Below are 17797 nucleotides of genomic sequence, written 5' to 3'. Positions count from 1 at the left end.
TTGTAGCTCCGCGACATGTATTGAAGCGTTACATCACAAGACGAACATTGTACTACGTCCGCTCCCAAAGAAGAGTAATAACTAAAGTCGACCTGTGAAACCACACTGATTATGGTAGGCGGCCGCTGGGCCCGCGCTCCGCCGCAGGGCCCTCGCAGGCGCCCCGTGATGCCTGCTATAATGGTGAAGCATTCAACACTCTCTCGACACTCGCACCACCATTCGGCCAGTTGCTCCTGACGCCGGCGACCCCGAGATCCTAGCTAAATAAGAGCTCACGCACACCGTCCATCCATCCTGACAGACTCGGGCAGACTGGCGGTCGGTGGCTGCCTGTCCCCGCATTCACTGATTACTGACATCCTCTCACTCCATTATCAATCACTCTGCACTCGCAAGCACTCGGCCCGTCGCGCGGACGCTGCGGACGCGCCGGTAGTCTCAGTAGCGGCGTGGCAGCGAGCCGTGCATCTTGTAGGCGTCGAATCTGTCCGGGGCCGAGCCAAAGACGGCCGGCTGCATCAGGCTGCTGACGCCCAGCGAGGGGTTCAGCGAGCTGCTCATGAAGCCGCCGACGGCCGACAGGCTGCTGGCCGTCGGCTGGCGGCTCAGAGCGCTGCTGCTGCCCCACCTGACGGACGGGGCCGGGGGAGGGGAGTCAGCACGGTAGACGGAAGGGTGATCAGCTAATTAGTCACGGGGATGGGGATAGTAGGCTATCGGCTATCTGCTAGCTGATGAGCTATCTGCTGTCGTGCGTATAGGCAAATGCCGGAAAAGCAAATACCCGGTAACATCTCAAAGAACAGGATATATAGAAAAGATGTGGAGTTCCACATCAACTGTCAATGAGGTTGATTCACCAACTACGCCAGCCGCACGCGTGTGTACTGTCGAATGGCGATCACAAATGTAGCGTTCGCATTTAACACCAAAGGAAGCGATCCTTAGCGACATCATTTTCAGGCTCATATGGTTCGACGATTTCATATTAATTACGACTCAACGATCCATAAAAAATTATAAAAAATTGACATTATTTATTAATAAATTATAAGATAATAAATGTAAAGCCCATCATGACTCACCGTGATGTCGAGCGCGAGCCGGTCTCGCTAGAACCGCCGGCGCGGCCCCACTGCTGGCTTGAGTCCGTTTTGCGGTCCATAGCGGCCCCCCAAGTATCTCTCTGAGGGGCCGCCTGTCCGTTTCCCAGACCGTGTGAGGAGCTGGCCGTGTGCCAAGAGCCGCCCGAGCGGCTGTCCCCGTACTGACGGCTCGAGCCCGTCCCTGTCGGCACGAACAATACGATGGTCACACAAAACAGAACCGGGCAGACAAAACGATAAACGCCAAGGTAGGCAGGAACGCAGCAAAAGGTTCCAGATCCAAATGCATGACAGATGCTCCGAGCCGTAAGAACTATAGTCTAGCAAACCTTAGAAAGAATGGAGTTTAAGTGCCGGAATCACTTTGCACGTGTTTGATCACTAGTAATCCATGTATGGTTCGGATAACATTTGTGTGAAAAGTCGCGGAAGAAATCAGTTCTCGGGCATATTTGAGGCAGTATAAAGGTACGTGCATCTGCAACTGCGGATGCGCTTATTAAATCCGTTCTTTCTTAGGTTTGCCAGACTAAAGTTACAAGTATTTTTCATGGGAAGCTCATCAAAATATTTTAGTTATTGTGACAGTTGGTGTGAGAAGGCAAGCAGAGTAGTAAGAAAATAATGGATTACGTTAATTTGAGCGAGCATCCTTTATCCGATCAAGACACACCATTTGAAATAAGTTAGTCGTCGGTGCCCCCTTTCACCGCCATCCCAGCGCCGTTATAGGCGACGCGTACCTTTCGAGTCGTACAGGTCGCGGGAGGAGCGGGCCGGCTCGCGGTAGTCGCGCCGGTCGTACTCGCGCCGCGGCGCCGCCTCGTACCGCTCTGATCGCTCGCTCACGCGGCGGTCCTCGGCGCGGCCATAATCGCGCGCGCCACCGGCCGGCGCGCGGCCAGAGTCGCGGGACGTGGCGTAGCGTCGGTCGTCGTAGTGAGAGCTGGTGCGCGACGCGGCCACGGGGGCGGGCGCCGGCGCCGGCCGCTTCCGTTCCGGGTAGGCGGCCGGCTCCTCGGCGGGCCGCTTGATGTTGCGCTTGGCGTCCTGGATGCGCATGGCGGCGCGGCGCAGCTCCTCGCGCTCACGCTCCAGCTTCTCGCGCTCGGCGCGCTGCCGCTCGCGCTCCAGACGCAGCAGCTCGGCCTTGTCACGCTCGATACGCTCGCGCTCGATCCGGAGACGCTCACGCTCCCTGGCACAAAAACACTCACGGTCAGCGTCGGGTGAAATCACATTGTTAGATCGCGGGGCACATTTCCAAGTAGTCAACGCAGTCCCCGTCTAAAGTAGTCAACATCCCAGTCGACCAATCAGGTATAATCATAAGCCAAAGGTGAAGACATTTCACAAAACTTATTCTGAATTGCCGGGACAGATCATGAATGGACCGGGCAACAGGGAAGTGAATCTTTTCAAAACGCATCGCACTGTGAGAAAACAGCGCTGGCACGATACTGGGATGGACCACTCACCTCTCCAGCTTCATGGCCTCCTCGCGGTTGCGCCGGTCCTGCTCGCGCGCGCGGGCGATCTCGTCCCGCCGACGGCGCTCCGCCTCGCGCTCCTCGCGCTCAATCTCTCGGCGCCGCTGTCGCTCGCGCTCCTCCTTGATCTGCTGGAAGGTGAGCACTCCACGCTGCGGCCGTCGGTTGTCCCCTCGCTGGTCGCGCGGCGGCGGCCGGCGGCCTACGTCGTTGTCGCGGCGCCGGCTGGCCGGTCGGTCGTTGGGACGGTCGTTGGCGCGGCCCGGGGCGTTGCCCTCCTTCGCCGCGGCGTCACCGCCCTCTCCGGCGGCGGCCTCTCCCTCGGCGGCAGGCGCGTCGGCGCCGTCTCCGGCCGGCTTGGCGTCGGCGGAGGCGTCACGGCGCGGCCGCTCGTCGCGCCGGCGGGTGTCCTCTGCCCGCCGGCGGTAGTCAGTACGCCGGTGGTCGCGGTGACGGTCGTCCGCGCGGCGGTCCGGCACGCTGCTGTCGCTCTTAGCCTGTGGAACGGAGACGACCAGTGAATACAAATGGCCATACCAACTACTATGCATTTCAGACCCTCTGGAACAGTCCTTTTTGGCTCTTTCTCGTTACCTATAAGTTTGATTTCAACCAAACTTTGACACAATGAGTTTCAAGGCCCTACCTAATTTTTACTAACATGGTCTTTTAACAAAATATCCAAATGAAAGGCACTTGTCATTGACTTGTAATGGTAAAAAATGATCAGAAAACTCTGCGCCATGGTAGAGGCTAGCATGGCGTAGCAGCGTCAGCTGTTGCGCCGCAGCTAAGCTCCGCCCACAGCGCCGCGACACCGAGACCGGTCATTCGCCGCTCGGGGTCAGAGCGGTGCGGAGCTCTGACGGACTGGTCCAAGACACGCGCTAACGCAGGTATCCTTGCGTGAATATTGTATCTCGCGCGGAGAGAATAAGGATGAAAAATGCAATGAAGATCGATGTATGTATAAAACGATTAGCACAGCTACAGATTAAGATTAAGCGCCAGAATGTTATTCCTACAAAATTAAAAGAGTCATTTTCAATAATTTATAGCGAGCTTCTCCGCTGCCCTGTTTTCCTACAGACTATGGCGCATTTAAAGAGTAACGAGACAGAATCTACGTGCGTAGGGTGACATTCAAAGGCCTTATTTAATTGAGGATATCTACGTATGTACTCGTAAGTCGTAGTTTGTTTGTTTTTATTTTTTGAGAATACAATTTTATTATTTTTGGGGTAAAAATATTCAATATTTCCATAATCTTTAGGTACACCATGCTTTAAGGATATTGTTGATAGATCTTAAGGCCGAAAAACAATAAAACAGGGAAAGATAGGATGACTCAATCTGAAAATGTAGATATGCAATATAGAGAGTTAATGATCTCCCATCCTTCATGCCCCCTTGTCAGTCTCTCGTCTACATATAATCTTTATCTCCGTCACTTATCTCTGGTCTACCATCTTTGTCTCTGTCTTTCGCGTCTGCCGTCTTTGTCTCCTGTCTCTGCTCTAGAGTTTATGCATACTGTTTGCTTCCACTATCCAGTATCCACCGTCTACCGTTCGTCTCATTGTTACTTTGTCTCCTATTCCTTTTTCTTCCTTCCTCCGTCCTTATTAGTCGTTGAACAGCTTATTTTAAAGTTCATGACATGCAAACAAGTGCGCCACTCCGCTGCGCCGCGCGCACCGCCCGCACGCCGGCCGGCCAGAATGCGACTGCCGCCGACATGACCCGAGGCTGGACCGCAGGTGGGCGGAGCCTAGCCGCAGCGTGCCAGTGCGTCACGACCAATCAGAGGGGAGACGGCGCCCAGTCTTTGTCAGCCTCTAAGCAGGCCTCTGACGACCTTAACATTATCATTCAATGACAAGTGCCCTTATTTTTCATTTTTTGTTAATAGACCATATTGATAAAAATTAGGTAGGGATCTCAAACTACCAATGCCAAAATTTCGTAGAAATCAAACGCATATACAAAGAGAAATAGCCGAAAAGGACTGTTCCACAGGATCTGAAATGCATAATAGACAGCATCACACATTATACAGCGCCGTTTTAACGAGAAATTCGGCAAATGTTATCAGTTTCTGGGGGCAGACTGCTCCCATCAGCATCGTTGAGATCAATTTACCAACGCCTCTACCATCGCTAATCATTACTGACCCGCTCGACGTTAATGATCCGGCCGTGCAGCTCCGTCTTGTGCAGGTTGCCGATGCACTTGGTGGCGTCATCAGTGGTTGCCATGGTGATGTAGCCATAGCAACGCGCGCCCGGTGTGCGCGCGTTTGTCACGATCTTGGCGCCGATCACCTTGCCGAACTTGGAGAAGGCCGTCTTCAGGTCGGTGGCGCGAGTCATCGAGGACAGGCCGCTCACCCATAGGTTGCGGTTAGCCTTGTTTTTCTCTGTAAAAGAACACGTTGTCAATGACAGCCGGTTTTATGGCTGCCAAAGCGGAAAGATGCGTGAAAACGACGACACAATGGTAGAAAACAGATAGGATTTAACAGACTTCATTAAAAAAGTTGCTATACCACAACGCAGCTCTCCCTAATGACCAGGTCATCTAATCCTTCCACAATCCAACTTTCCCACGCTGTTTCCGACAGGAAATGGTACAACACAGAGACCAGCTGCAGTGATCTCAGACTTCTCACACGCCCCCTAGTCTCCTACGGGAAGTGAGTGTTCGCAAAACCATCTGCCCATTTATACGATTTCTAACGGTGGGAACGCCACTGCCGCATCCGCCCAGTTATCAACGGTGATGAGATGAGAAACATCAGGTGCTAAGTGCACAGCAGTTCTGAGTCTGACTATCTTGGGCGCGTCCGCCACCCGAGACACCGTATGTGAAACCGGAAAAGCCGTGCCCCCGCCACTCACCTTTCTCCTCTGCGGCTTTTTTCTCTGCGTCTGTGGCCGGCTTGCTGAAATTACACGGCGCCCGTCAGTAAAATCGATGCGGCAGTGCTCTAAAGCGCATTCTTAGCTATCAAAGATGTTAGTTGGAAATAAAGATATCTTAATTATATCTCATAACTGAAATATCCAAAAACAAATACGCAAAATACTAGTCGCCCCGGGACAGGCCGTCTGCGATTGGTGGGGACGGATCGCAGGGCTGGGGGTGGCTTAGCCGCCGGGGTAGGCGCGGTGAAGACAGGAGTCGGTCGTACTGCTCTGCCGATGGCTGGTCCCGTGCCGCCGCTACTGCTGTCACTGCTGCTGCCGCTGCTGCGCTCGGGATGGCGCCCGGCACCGCTGACTAGCTGGGAAGTCGCGAGCTGCTGCCGACAGCTCACCAACTCCACCTGGTTCCTGGGACGTCAGTTGGAGCGCCGGACGCCGCGCCCGTGGCTCATGGCAGGGGAGGCGTCGGGGACCCTCCCTCTACCGGCCTGCCCGGGGCTTTCCATATACACCGACCGACATCAATACCCCACCCGGCGACCCGTGCGAGGTGCTCCCGTGAGCGCCGCGAGCGACCGTGCCCCGCGCACCCACCCATGGCCCGCACAACCCAGCGGCGCGTCTTTCCCCAGCACGCACCACACGACACACTAGTAGCGGACACCCGCGAGCGCGCGGCCGGACGCAGACACACCTCAGTGCGCTGCCCGGACAACCAACCTGTCGCCGTCTTCCTTTTTCCCCTCGGCGCCGTCGGCGGCTGCCGTTGTCGTCTTGGCGTCGCCGTCGGTCTTGGCTGCTGCCTCCCCGGCGGCGTCGCTCGAAGGCTGCTCGGACTTCTCCCCGGCTGCCGAGGCGTCGGCGCTGGCGGCGGCTGCGGAGTCGCCGGCGGGCGTGTCGTCTGCCTTACCGCTGGAGGCCGGCTCGGCGGTGCCGCGGCCGGCGGCGGCCGACGTCGCCGACGAGCCACTCGCGGACTTGGCTTCCGACTTGGCGCCTGGGGGATCAGTGTCGCCGGCGGCGCCGTTGACGACCAGTTCGGGATCGGTGCGTTCGCTCAGGGCATCTACATTAACAATCATAGAGGTGTCATCGGCCTTTCGCCGGCTGGCCGAGACGGTGGCCAGCTGAATGGTGTCCTGAACGGTGAACGGACGCACCACGGGCACCGACTCGGGACGCGGCGGCGACCCGGGCTCTGGCGCCGCTGTGAACACACGACACAGACAGTGCCGGTACTGGAGCCGCGCCCAACGGCCGCGCTCGCACGCCTGTGACGTCACCAAGTCCGGCCGCCCAGCGCGGAAGCCGGCCCTCGCGCACGCGCCAGTCCTTTTCGTTTCTGACAGCTTTTCTGAGCGCCATTTCTTCGCTGAATCGCATGCGCACTTCAATTCACTTCGCATTCCCTTACTACTGCTATGACTGCTTGAGTGAGCTCGACTGGGTATTTCAAGGGCACTAGCGGACCCATACTCGTGAATCTTTCATATTGCGGTTCAAAAATGTCCAGCTATGTAAGCAAGGTGATCCGGGGACATTATCATTTAAACCATCGGCATTGGCATTTGTCATTCAAAATGTATTCCGCATCAAGCTAGATCTTCAACTTGTGGTAGCAGGCAACCTCTTCATTGGACAGTCTCAGGCTTGGGTTTCTCTACCGACCCTGTTTCGGCCGAATGAAGAGAGATACAGGCGATACAGCTGATGGGCAAAATAAACCGACCCCCGGCTGATTTGACCGACAGCTGGTAGGCCGGAGATGGAAGACAGCAGAGGGCAAAACCGAGGGCACCGACCATGGCCAGTTTATCCAAGCTGCATGATAGCATTATATCTGGTATGTTTCCTCTCCCCACAAAGTCCTTTAACTTGATGCATCCTCGCCCCTAAACTTGGCATATTCTCACCCATCATCTTCGGTGTAGCGCGATACATATCAGACAAGCTGTTCGTGGTATCACATTAGGCGTCGACACTGTGCGATGCTACTTCAGCAGTCTCCCTTGCAAACCACACCATCGTTCGTTGCTGGGCACGGCTGGGCGCAGTCGGGCGGACCGGGCGGCGGTCAGTGACGTCACAAACGCGCGAGACGCGAGGCCGCTCTCACTCTCTCGCTCACTCCATCGTTTCCGGGAGCTCGGCCGTGCCTGGTCGGCACATCCACCACACATGAGAGCAGCAACAGAACACCCGGCCGACTCTGAACTGGGTTCCGTGCATGATTGAGCGGGTCCGAGTTGTTGTGTGCAATTATTAATTATGCGAGAATCGGCAGGAAGACGGGAATTCTGTGTTACCAAGGCTTTTCCAAAAAGGCAGTAGTGGCTGTAACTATAACATAGTATCCAGCAAGTTGTGTTTCTTAGTGACAGCACTGATTAAATAGGCTATGTTCACTGGCTTCCCAATCGCGAATACAAAACGCATCATTGCTAGATGCCCCAAAATACACACAATTATTTCAGTAAAATCACTTCTAGTGTAGAAAATTGTGGAAGTTATGTTTTATTTCAAAATAACAATTAATCGAAAAAAGCATTCATGGGATGCCATTTATCTGGATGAACAACAAATAAACAACATACCTTTCTCTGTTGCTGGGCCATTGTCATCCTGAAAGAAAAATAGCTTAAATTAGTTGTCTTTCAGAATTTGTCAATCAAAACAGCAAACCTCATAGAGCATAGAGTCATGGTCAACAGCATTACATTCAATCCAATATCATACACAGCCACACATCATGCACAGCAGATACAAAAGTCTTATACCTTGCCACTGATAATAAACCTGGCATATTGAAATTGGTTCAATGAATGTATTTGTCAAGTGCAATAAACTTTATTACCTTAGGCATGATCAGAAGAAGTGTGAACTTATTATAAAATGAAAAAGAATCATGAAACACCCAATAATCAAACAAGAAACATGTATTTTCATTTGTGCTCATTTACCTCCTTGAACAGGTTTTGGTCATCTTCATCCAAGGTGATGTTAAGTGAATCTCCTTCCTGCTCATCTGTCTCCTGTGAATGTAAATGTAGCAGTTGGAATGATTTAGCAGAACCCAAAATGTATACAGAATATGCATAGGTACTCATCATAATGACTTGAATAGTCTAACACAATCCTTCACTTTGCCCAAAGAAGTGAAATACCTACAGCCACAAGTTTACAACCTACTGAAGTGAATATATAAAAAATACTTGATTATGATATACCATGGTTAAATTATTATTTCACTAACCTCCTTGGGGTTTTCAGCAGCTTTTTTCTCTGGCTCTGCCTTTTCAGAAGCCGCTGGCTTGTCAGCCTTGCTCTCTGATGCTGGTTTCTCTTCTTTGGCATCTTTCACTTCTGCTTTGGATTCTACATTTTCAGGTGGCTGTTCATCTACTATTTCAGCAGACTTTTCATCAGTCTTCTTCTGCTCAGAGTTTGCTGGTTTCTCAGGAGCGGCTTCCTCTGCATTCTCCTTGTTTCCCTCATCAGCTTTCTTGGGTGCTTCCTTCTTGTCAGCCTCATCTTTTGTGACCTTCTCTGGGGCTGCTGAGGTAGTTTCTGCCTCAGATGTGTCCATTTTTTCTTCTTTAACGGCACCACCTTCAGACTCTTCTCCTACCTCTTGACTCGACTCCATAACACTGTCATCTGCATCATCACCTTCCCCTTGATCTTTAGATTCACCTCCTGGAAAAGTACAAATGGGTAAAAAAACTTAACAACATTAAAAATTTGGGATCAAAAACATACATTATGCACTTATTCTGAAAATAAAATAACAAAGTTTAATTCACAACAACAAGCTATACCAAATATACAATTATGAAAAGGTGCACAAAATTTTGTAAATAAAAAGGCTAGGAAATCATAGCAGATAAAATGACAGGAAATTCCAAAACATGTTCATCATTTAATGAAATGCAGCTTGATAACTGAATCACTATCTCAGCTGTTCATGATGATCAGCAATGGCTATAAAGTTGACATACTTGATTTTCTGGGGGTCTTCTCATCAGTGTTGAATGTATATTCATCTGGATTAACCCCTTCATCTTCAAGAGCCTGCAAGGTAGATAATTACAGTTAACCATCTCCATCTGAAAAGTGAAAATCTACAGCAATAATTATAAATATTGCAACTCCAGCCCCAAAATAAGCAAATAACTTGAAGATAAAGAAATCAAACCAATTAAAGAAGGCATAACATGTTTAATTGGAATTACTTACTTTTTATGCTACTTACTTAACATACTTTATATACTTAGATAATTTTCCACAAAACATTTGTAAGTTACACCCAACCACCCACTGATTCCAGTAAGGTGAGGTTATGTTAGGTAAGGCTAGGTCAGGTTAAATTAGGTTTTGTTATTTCTGCTTGTAGTGTACCTGCTTCTTTAAGTGTAAATGATTGTTTGCAATTTTCTAGGCTTATCATCATCATTTTATTTAGCATCGCATAGTGCGATATCTGATAAGTGATAACAATAGCAGAATGTAATACCTATATAATTTTTATTCTTTTATGACAATATGGCCTGGTGTCATTTATCATTAATAAGCCTTGGGCACAAAAAGAGGATTTCACCCATAGCTTCAAAATGCACAAAATCTAGCACACTGACAGTCAACAGAACAGAAATTCAAGGGCTCCATTTCATATTGCGCTGCTGCCTGACACTCCTGGACATCAACATCCTTTTCCATAAAAATATAGGCAAAAATATATATTGTGCTGGCAGATTCACACAAATTTGGTGTCAGTGCCTGGTGGCATCAGGTCATCAAGCTCTGAAACAGGGCCGTAGTATTTACTGGATAACTTGCCAGCTGGCGCTGTATGGTGGTACTAGTAGGGCTTGTTACCACAATATATCAATGCTAGATATAAATGGCTTAATACCTATCTATCAATTTATCTATGAATGCCACTTATGTGTTCATGTCCATCTACTACCATGTTTATATTAATAAACGCCATAGCTATCGTACATCGCCAGTTGGCAAGCCAGCTGATTTTATCGAGTTGTTAGTAAGGCCCCTAAAACAGAACGCCGATGAAAACAAGGCGCCGGAAGGCATATTAGTCACGTGACATTCGGAACTTCTCCCCCTCCGTGGGCCTACTACATGCTGCCTAAATGTCACATGTGAATTTCACAAACATTGATCAAATCGCCCCAGGCGCCCTGTTTTCTCCGTCATCCCTAAAACAGAGCCCAGGTGCATGCGCCAAATTTGTCTCACATATACCTATTAAGCAAAAAATTAGTCGGGCCACAAATATCCACATCTTTCCTTGCACCCTTTTAGCCATTTCCATCAAGCAAAAAGATTGATAAGATGAAACGCATCAGAAATACCACCCCGAAATCGAACATTCACGAATTGGAATGGCGTCCTTGGGGTAAAATGGCGATCGGACTCCAAAACTTACCTTCCTCAGCCGCTCAACAAGCACAGACTTGACGCCTTTAACATCGAGCTCTCTTTTGCTAAGTTCTGATTTAATATCAACAACTCTCAGCTTATCGAGTTTCTTTGCTGCTCCATCCCCATCGGACGCCATTTTCACAAGCAATCAACACAGAAACCCGACAGCACTCGCCGGGCGCCGGAAATGCCCCTTATTCTAGTTGTTTGTTTAGGTGCCAGATGGATACTAGCACACTTTTTGCTGCAGGTAATTTTTTTTATAAACAATTGTAATTTCATGACAAATCTTATTTCCTAAATAAAATGAAGGAAATTTAGAAAAGAACCTCTAGGAAAAACATTGCTGAACTGAAAATTTTTGACAGAAGAAAATAAGAAAAAACTATATACTGTAGAGAAAACTAGTAGATAGGATAAAAATATGTAATAAGCAGCTGAAAAAAAATGTTTTCAAACTTGAGGATCATATTTTTGCCCATCAAATCAAAACTTACACGAAAATCACTGAGTCTCTTTTTGGTAAATTTATACCGAATCATTCAAACTAACTAGGATATTGCAGAATGCAGTAGAGAAAAATTATCATAGAAATTATACCAGAACCTGATAGATGCCACCACTAATTTGTAATCACAAGTTTGTGATGGAAGATGAGCATAAACATAGATATACAGACCATAAATCTCAATTCTCATTCAGAATGCAACTCGAATAAAAATGTGAAAAAGACAATACCTTTTTACATGGAGATTGAAAGCAAGGGTAGCAATTTCGAATAGATCATAATGCACACCCGTAGGGCCACGATCCAAAAACTGATTGTCTTGCTAGGCAATCGCACCGAGCAATGCCCCATGATAAACATGCGTCTGCCCAAGTGCCCACAGTGACTAAAAACGTCTGCCATGCGGGACAGTTCTTGGAGCCGCATAGACGGTTTCAGAGAGGGAAGTTCCGCAACGCAGAGGTGGTTGGTGGCGACGGCATTTGGTGTGCCACTTGCCAGCTGCACTGCATTGGTAGGCCCAAGCAGCGCGTTACATGCAGTGGTATCGGGATTGGCCCATCTCAATCTGCCGCCTCTCGGACGACGACCGGGCAGATAATTCGTCACGGAAGATAGCGCCGCGCCATCAATTTTCGATCAAGAAGAAATAGCGATCGAGGATGTCGCCATCACCAGAGCTCCCAGCCACTGTCTGGCCGGGGCCCGGGCGCAGTAACGTTACCGGGGTCCTTTTTACCGGGCTAGATTGATGGAAAACCGTCTCGCTGCGGCTGATGTGCGCCAGTTCCGGATCGGACAATGCAGCTGGGACGGCTCGGAGCAGCACCTACTTCCCGAGACTGGCCACTGACTGTACCCAGTGGCCAGTACAGCTCCGTAAGATGTCGCACGCTTTCGTGTGCATGGTGTGTCAAAAGTGGAAATGTTGTGCGTGGATCGGTAAAAGGTTTAACACAATTTAGGTTATATTTACTTTACACACACATCACATAAAAACGAGCGAAACGAATAAAATAGCCGAACGCTGACACCGCGCCGCGAGCCAGTGCCGAGAGAATCTCGAGGCGGCGCGACCTTCAGAAACGTAAACAATCAGCTGTCGTAGGGAAAGCGCAACCAAATTGCAGGCACTACATGCTTCCCCCCCCCCCCCCCAGAGCGGTGACGAGAAACACGAATCGGAACCGGTCGACAAAAAAAAAGGAGAACCTGCACGACACAACACAACAAAAAACGTCACTGTCCGACAAACGTCACACGGTAGCGAGCGGGTCGTTGGACCTCCCGTCCAGATCGAGTCTTCAAAATCGAACGCGGCGCCGGCACAGAGCTGGGCGCCGACGGCGGTCGGGGGGCACGCGCCGGGAGGGGCGGCTGACCCTCGGGCGGCGCGGCAGGAGTCACGGGCGGCACAGGCGGCACGGAGGGCAGGGTAGGCGTCACGGGCGGCGCGGTAGGCGGCACAGTAGGCGGCACGGGCAGCGCGGTAGACGGCACGGGCGTCCCGGTAGGCGTCACAGGCGGCGGCCGACCAGCAGACGGGTCGCGCACCGGCATCAGCGGACGCGGACCGAGGAGCGGCTGCGCGGGCGCGGGCCGGCCAGGAGTCACTCCAGTAGACGGGGAGCGTGGCCGTGGCCGGCGCTGCTCGCTGTGGCAGTCTCCATCCGCTGGGTCGAGGTGAGCCGGTTTGACACGGTCGACCGAGACTACGTCCTGGCGGCGGCCGAGGTCGAGCGTCAGCGTCTTGTCCGAGCGAGCGACGACTCGGAACGGACCGTCGTAGCGGCAGGCGAGAGGCGGCTTCGTGGCGTCACGGCGCAGGAACACGTGTGTGGCGTCCTGAAGAGCGCGCGGGACGCGAGCCGCTGAGCTGCCCGGACGCGGCGGCGTGGGCCGCAGCTGGTTCAGCGCCCGGCGGAGGCCGTCCGCGTAGGAGTCCGGCGTCGGAGCGGCAGTGGCGGAGCGCTCCAGGAACTGGCCGGGCAGGCGCAGCGTGGTGCCGTAAACCAGCTGGGCCGCTGAGCACCCGAGGTCCGTCTTCAGCGCCGTGCGCATGCCAAGGAGGACGAGCGGCAGCGCGTCGGACCAGGTGGTGCGGCCGCAGGCACGGAGCGCCGACTTGAGCTGTCGGTGAACGCGCTCGATCAGGCCGTTGCACGCCGGGTGATAGCTGGTGGTGCGGCGGCGCTCGCAGCCGAGCAGCGCTGACATTTCGGCCCACAGTGCCGACTCGAATTGCGAGCCGCGGTCGGTGGTGACGTGGTCAGGCACGCCGAACCGGGCCACCCAGGTGCTGACGAAGGCGCGGGCGACAGCTGCCGCGCGCGTGTCGCGCAGCGGGACCACCTCTACCCAGCGGGTGTAGCGGTCCACGCACGTCAGCAGGTGCGTGTAGCCGTCGGACGGCGGCAGCGGCCCCACCAGGTCGATGTGCACCGCGCTGAATCGCTCGTCCGGCGGTCGGAACGGGGTCACAGGAGCCTTGGTGTGCTGCTGAACCTTGGCTCGCTGACAGCGGACGCAGGAGCGGGTCCATGTGTGCAGGTCCTTCTTCATCTGCGGCCAGACGAAGCGAGCCGTGACCAGCTCGGTGGTGGCTTTGATGCCCGGGTGGGACAGGTCGTGCATCAGTCGGAACACGTGCCGGCGGAGGGCAGTGGGCACCCACGGCCGGGGCATGCCGGTGGAGTCGTCCACGAGCAGCGTCTTTCCAGAGGCGAGCTTGGCGTCTCGGAGGCGGAGAGAGTGGTTAGAGGACCGGAACGTGTCCAACGTCGGGTCCTCTCGCTGCGCGTCTGCCATGGCGTCGAAGTCGTCCAGCGGCGGCTGGGGGACGAGCAGCATGGAGACGGTGCGGGAGAGTGCGTCCGCGACCAGATTGTCCCGTCCGGGGACGTGACGGATGTCCGTGGAGAACTGGGCCACGTAGTCCAGCTGTCGCATCTCACGAGGCGAGTGCCGGTCAGTGCTGGAGCCGACAGCGTGGACCAGGGGCTTGTGGTCAGTGTAGATGATCAGCTCGCGGCCCTCCACTGCGTAGCGGAAGTGGCGCAGAGCGAGATACACTGCCAGCAGTTCCCGTCCGAACGTGCTGTAGCGGGCCTCACGCGGCGTCAGAGACCGGGAGAAGAACGCCAGAGGCTGCCACGTGCCGTCATGGTGCTGCTGTAGCACCGCGCCGACCCCGCTGTCCGATGCGTCCACGTGCAGCGCCAGCGGCGCGGCCGGGACCGGGTGAGCCAGCGTCGCAGCAGCGGCGAGCGCGCCCTTAACGCGTGCGAACGCGTCCGCAGCAGAGTCCGTCCATGTCAGCAGTTTCTTGCTCTTGGAGCCTGGCTGCTTTGTCAGCAGCTGGTGGAGCGGACGGAGCAGAGCTGCGGCATCTGGAATGAAGCGGTGGTAGTATGCCGCCATTCCGATGAACCTGCGCAGCTGCTTCTCGGTGGTAGGCCGCGGGAACTCGGTGATGGCGTCCACGCGGTCCTGTAGCGGCGCGATTCCACTCGCTGACACGTCATGGCCGAGGAACCGGACCCTGGGGGCTCCCAGGACGCACTTCTGCGCGTTCAGGACCACGCCATGGTCACTGAGGCGCTGGAAGACCTGGCGGAGGTGCGCGCGGTGCTCCGAGAGAGTGGCGCTGGCCACCAGAATGTCGTCGATGTAGACGAAGCAGAAGGGCAGGCCGCGCGTGACCTCGTCCATGAAGCGTTGACAGGTCTGCGCCGCGTTACGGAGACCGAACGGCATCGACACCGCCTCGAACAGGCCGAAGGGGGTCGAGATAGCCGTCTTTTGAACGTCAGCAGGCTCCACCGGGATTTGATGAAACGCCCGTGCCAGGTCCAGCTTGGAGAAGTAGCAGCACCCGTGGAGGTGCGCCGTGAAGTCCATTAGGTACGGAATCGGATACCTGTCCGGGACCGTCGCTTTGTTGAGCGCACGGTAGTCGCCGCATGCTCGCCACTCGCCCGGTGATGACTTTTTGACGAGGTGCAGAGGCGAGGCCCAGTTGCTGTCCGACGGTCGGACGACGCCAGCAGCTAGCATGCGGTCGAATTCCTGGCGGGCTGCGGCGAGACGGTCGGGAGCAAGGCGACGAGGGCGGCTGAAGCAGGGCGGACCCGTGGTCCGGATGTGATGAGTCACGTGGTGAGTGACGGTGCGCACGCCAGGTGAGCGGCTGGTCACGGCCGGGAATTCGGCCCACAGCTCGCCGAACGGGTCGTCGGAGAGGCCCAGCACGCCCGGTGGGGCGGCGGGCGACGCAGCCGTGGTCAGAACGCCGGTGGCGCACGGCTCGCCGGTGGGAGAGCGCAGGACACGCCGTCCCATGTCGACGGAGAGCCGGTAGTGTCCGAGAAAGTCGGCTCCGAGTATCGGTGACGTGACGTCAGCCACCAGGAAGCGCCACTGGTAGGGCCGGCCGGAGAGCACCACTGCGTGGTCGGCGTACCCGTGCGTGCGGATGGTGCTGCCGTTGGCGGCGGTCAGGCGGGGCGCGGCGGCCGCGTCCAAGCTGCAGGCCGGCGGGAGCTGGCTCGGAGGCAGGACACTGATCTGAGCTCCAGTGTCCACCATCATGGTGAGCTGGCCGGTCGTCACGTGCAGGAGCGGCGCCGGCGATGCCCGGCCCGGGGACGGCGCCGATGTCCCTAGGCCGTCTCGTTTAACGGCGACCAGGAGCACGGCTCGGCGCATTTCCTGGCCGCTGCACCGAAGCGGCGGTGGAAGAAGCACAGCTGCTTCTGTTGCTGTTGCTGTGGCTGTTGCAGCTGCTGCGGCTGCTGCCGTCGACCGCGAGAGCGGGACCGGCGGCGGTACCGGTCAGAGACTGCGCCTCCGTCACGGTCCCGGGAGGCGGCGCGGGAGCGGTCACCGAGCGCCATCTCCAGTCGCTGAACCGCAGCCGTCAGCGATGCCACCGTGCTGTGCAGAGTTGGCACATCGCCAGCAGTAGCGCAGGCCGTCGGGTCGGCGAGCTGCACGGCCGCGAGCTCGTGAGGGCCGGTCGCCTCCACGTATCGGTCGGCCGCGGCGGCCAGCTGGCTCAGCGTGGTGTCCTCCGGGAGGAGCGACAGGGCAGCCGTGGCCGCCCGCGGCAGGCGCTGCAGAAACAGCGTTCTAAGTAGCGCGCTGTCCTGCGCCTCCTCTCCCAGCTCCGAACGCATGCGCAGGAGCAGCTGCGTCGGTTTCTGGTCCCCGAGCTGGGTGTTGCGCAGCAGGGCGGACAGGCGTGCGGCCCGGGACTGCGCCAGCCGGGCCTGCAGGGCGCTCGTCAGCGCCGTGTAGTCCGCCGGGGTGGCGGTGATGACGTCACGGACCTGCCGAGCGACGTCAGTCGGCAGGTTGGCGACTAGCAGGTCGAATTTGACGCTGCTGTCGGCGATACCGGCCACCCGGCAGGCACACTCCACCTGGGCCAGCCACAGGGCGGGGTCCTCGGCCGAGAATGGAGGCAGTCGGAACGCTGCGTGAGCCCGTGGGGCGGCAGCGGTCTCAGCGGGTGCGGGTGACGGCGGCGGCGGCGGCTGATCGGGCGACTCGGCCATGGCGACTGGTTGAAGTTGTAGTGAAGTTCGCTCTCACTAGGTGGCGCCACCAGTATCCGGTGCAGGACGGCGATGGCGGCGGCCGATGGACACGCCACGTGCTGTCGGTGTATGAGAAAAAAATTCGTCGGCGCGGCGATCGGGCACCTGACGATTACGTTGACACAGCACAGTCACAAAAATGTCAGTAGAGTTATCACGGTCCAGTTCGGGGGGCAGGCGCTCTGAAACTCCAGCGGGAGGAGCACGCTGCCGGCACGCCGGCGAAACTCGACGAAATCTGCGTTGAAGAACTAGTTGCTTATCACGTCGGGGTCACCAATATGTTGTGCGTGGATCGGTAAAAGGTTTAACACAATTTAGGTTATATTTACTTTACACACACATCACATAAAAACGAGCGAAACGAATAAAATAGCCGAACGCTGACACCGCGCCGCGAGCCAGTGCCGAGAGAATCTCGAGGCGGCGCGACCTTCAGAAACGTAAACAATCAGCTGTCGTAGGGAAAGCGCAACCAAATTGCAGGCACTACAGAAATAGCCGGTGCGCCGTCTGGCAACCCGGCAGCCCGCCGCCATAGGGAAATTCATGCTTTTTGTCGCTTTTTCGCTCCTTATGAGTCACTTGATCTAATTAGAGCTTAACTAGGAACGAGGCGGGTCACTTGGACGTATTCGGGAGCCGAATACGGTGTTTTGGAGCCAATGGCCCAATACCTGGGAAACCCTACCCGCCCAATGCGAGTTTTTAAGAGTCTGCA

The 17797-nt window shown here is 54.8% G+C and overlaps 2 protein-coding genes across 3 annotated transcripts; both read right to left on the bottom strand.

Moving 5' to 3' along the window:
• Positions 1–11310, bottom strand: LOC122381771 (scaffold attachment factor B1-like). Of its 2 annotated transcripts, none has more exons than XM_043366373.1 (12): positions 10973–11310; positions 9525–9597; positions 8780–9222; positions 8487–8558; positions 8121–8148; positions 6247–6733; positions 5500–5543; positions 4774–5018; positions 2588–3096; positions 1853–2307; positions 1089–1290; positions 1–631 (listed from the first exon to the last, which is right to left on the bottom strand). In XM_043366373.1, the coding sequence occupies exons 1-12, from the start codon at positions 11102–11104 to the stop codon at positions 442–444; spliced, it is 2880 nt and encodes a 959-aa protein (XP_043222308.1). In that variant the 5' UTR covers positions 11105–11310; the 3' UTR covers positions 1–441. The 2 variants fall into 2 exon arrangements, with proteins under 2 accessions (XP_043222308.1, XP_043222309.1); XM_043366374.1 differs by having other exon boundaries at positions 6247–6523; positions 10973–11180.
• A 4827-nt stretch (positions 11311–16137) lies between these two features.
• LOC122381750 lies at positions 16138–17034 on the bottom strand. Its single transcript, XM_043366318.1, has one exon. The coding sequence runs from the start codon at positions 17032–17034 to the stop codon at positions 16138–16140; it is 897 nt and encodes a 298-aa protein (XP_043222253.1).
• Positions 17035–17797: the final 763 nt, after the last annotated feature.

The sequence above is a fragment of the Amphibalanus amphitrite genome, unplaced genomic scaffold (assembly GCF_019059575.1).
Source record: "Amphibalanus amphitrite isolate SeventyFive unplaced genomic scaffold, NRLGWU_Aamphi_draft 000127F_arrow, whole genome shotgun sequence".
NCBI lineage: Eukaryota > Metazoa > Arthropoda > Thecostraca > Balanomorpha > Balanidae > Amphibalanus > Amphibalanus amphitrite.
Note: the sequence above shows the minus strand (reverse complement) of the source record. Positions and strands in the feature narration are given on the sequence as shown.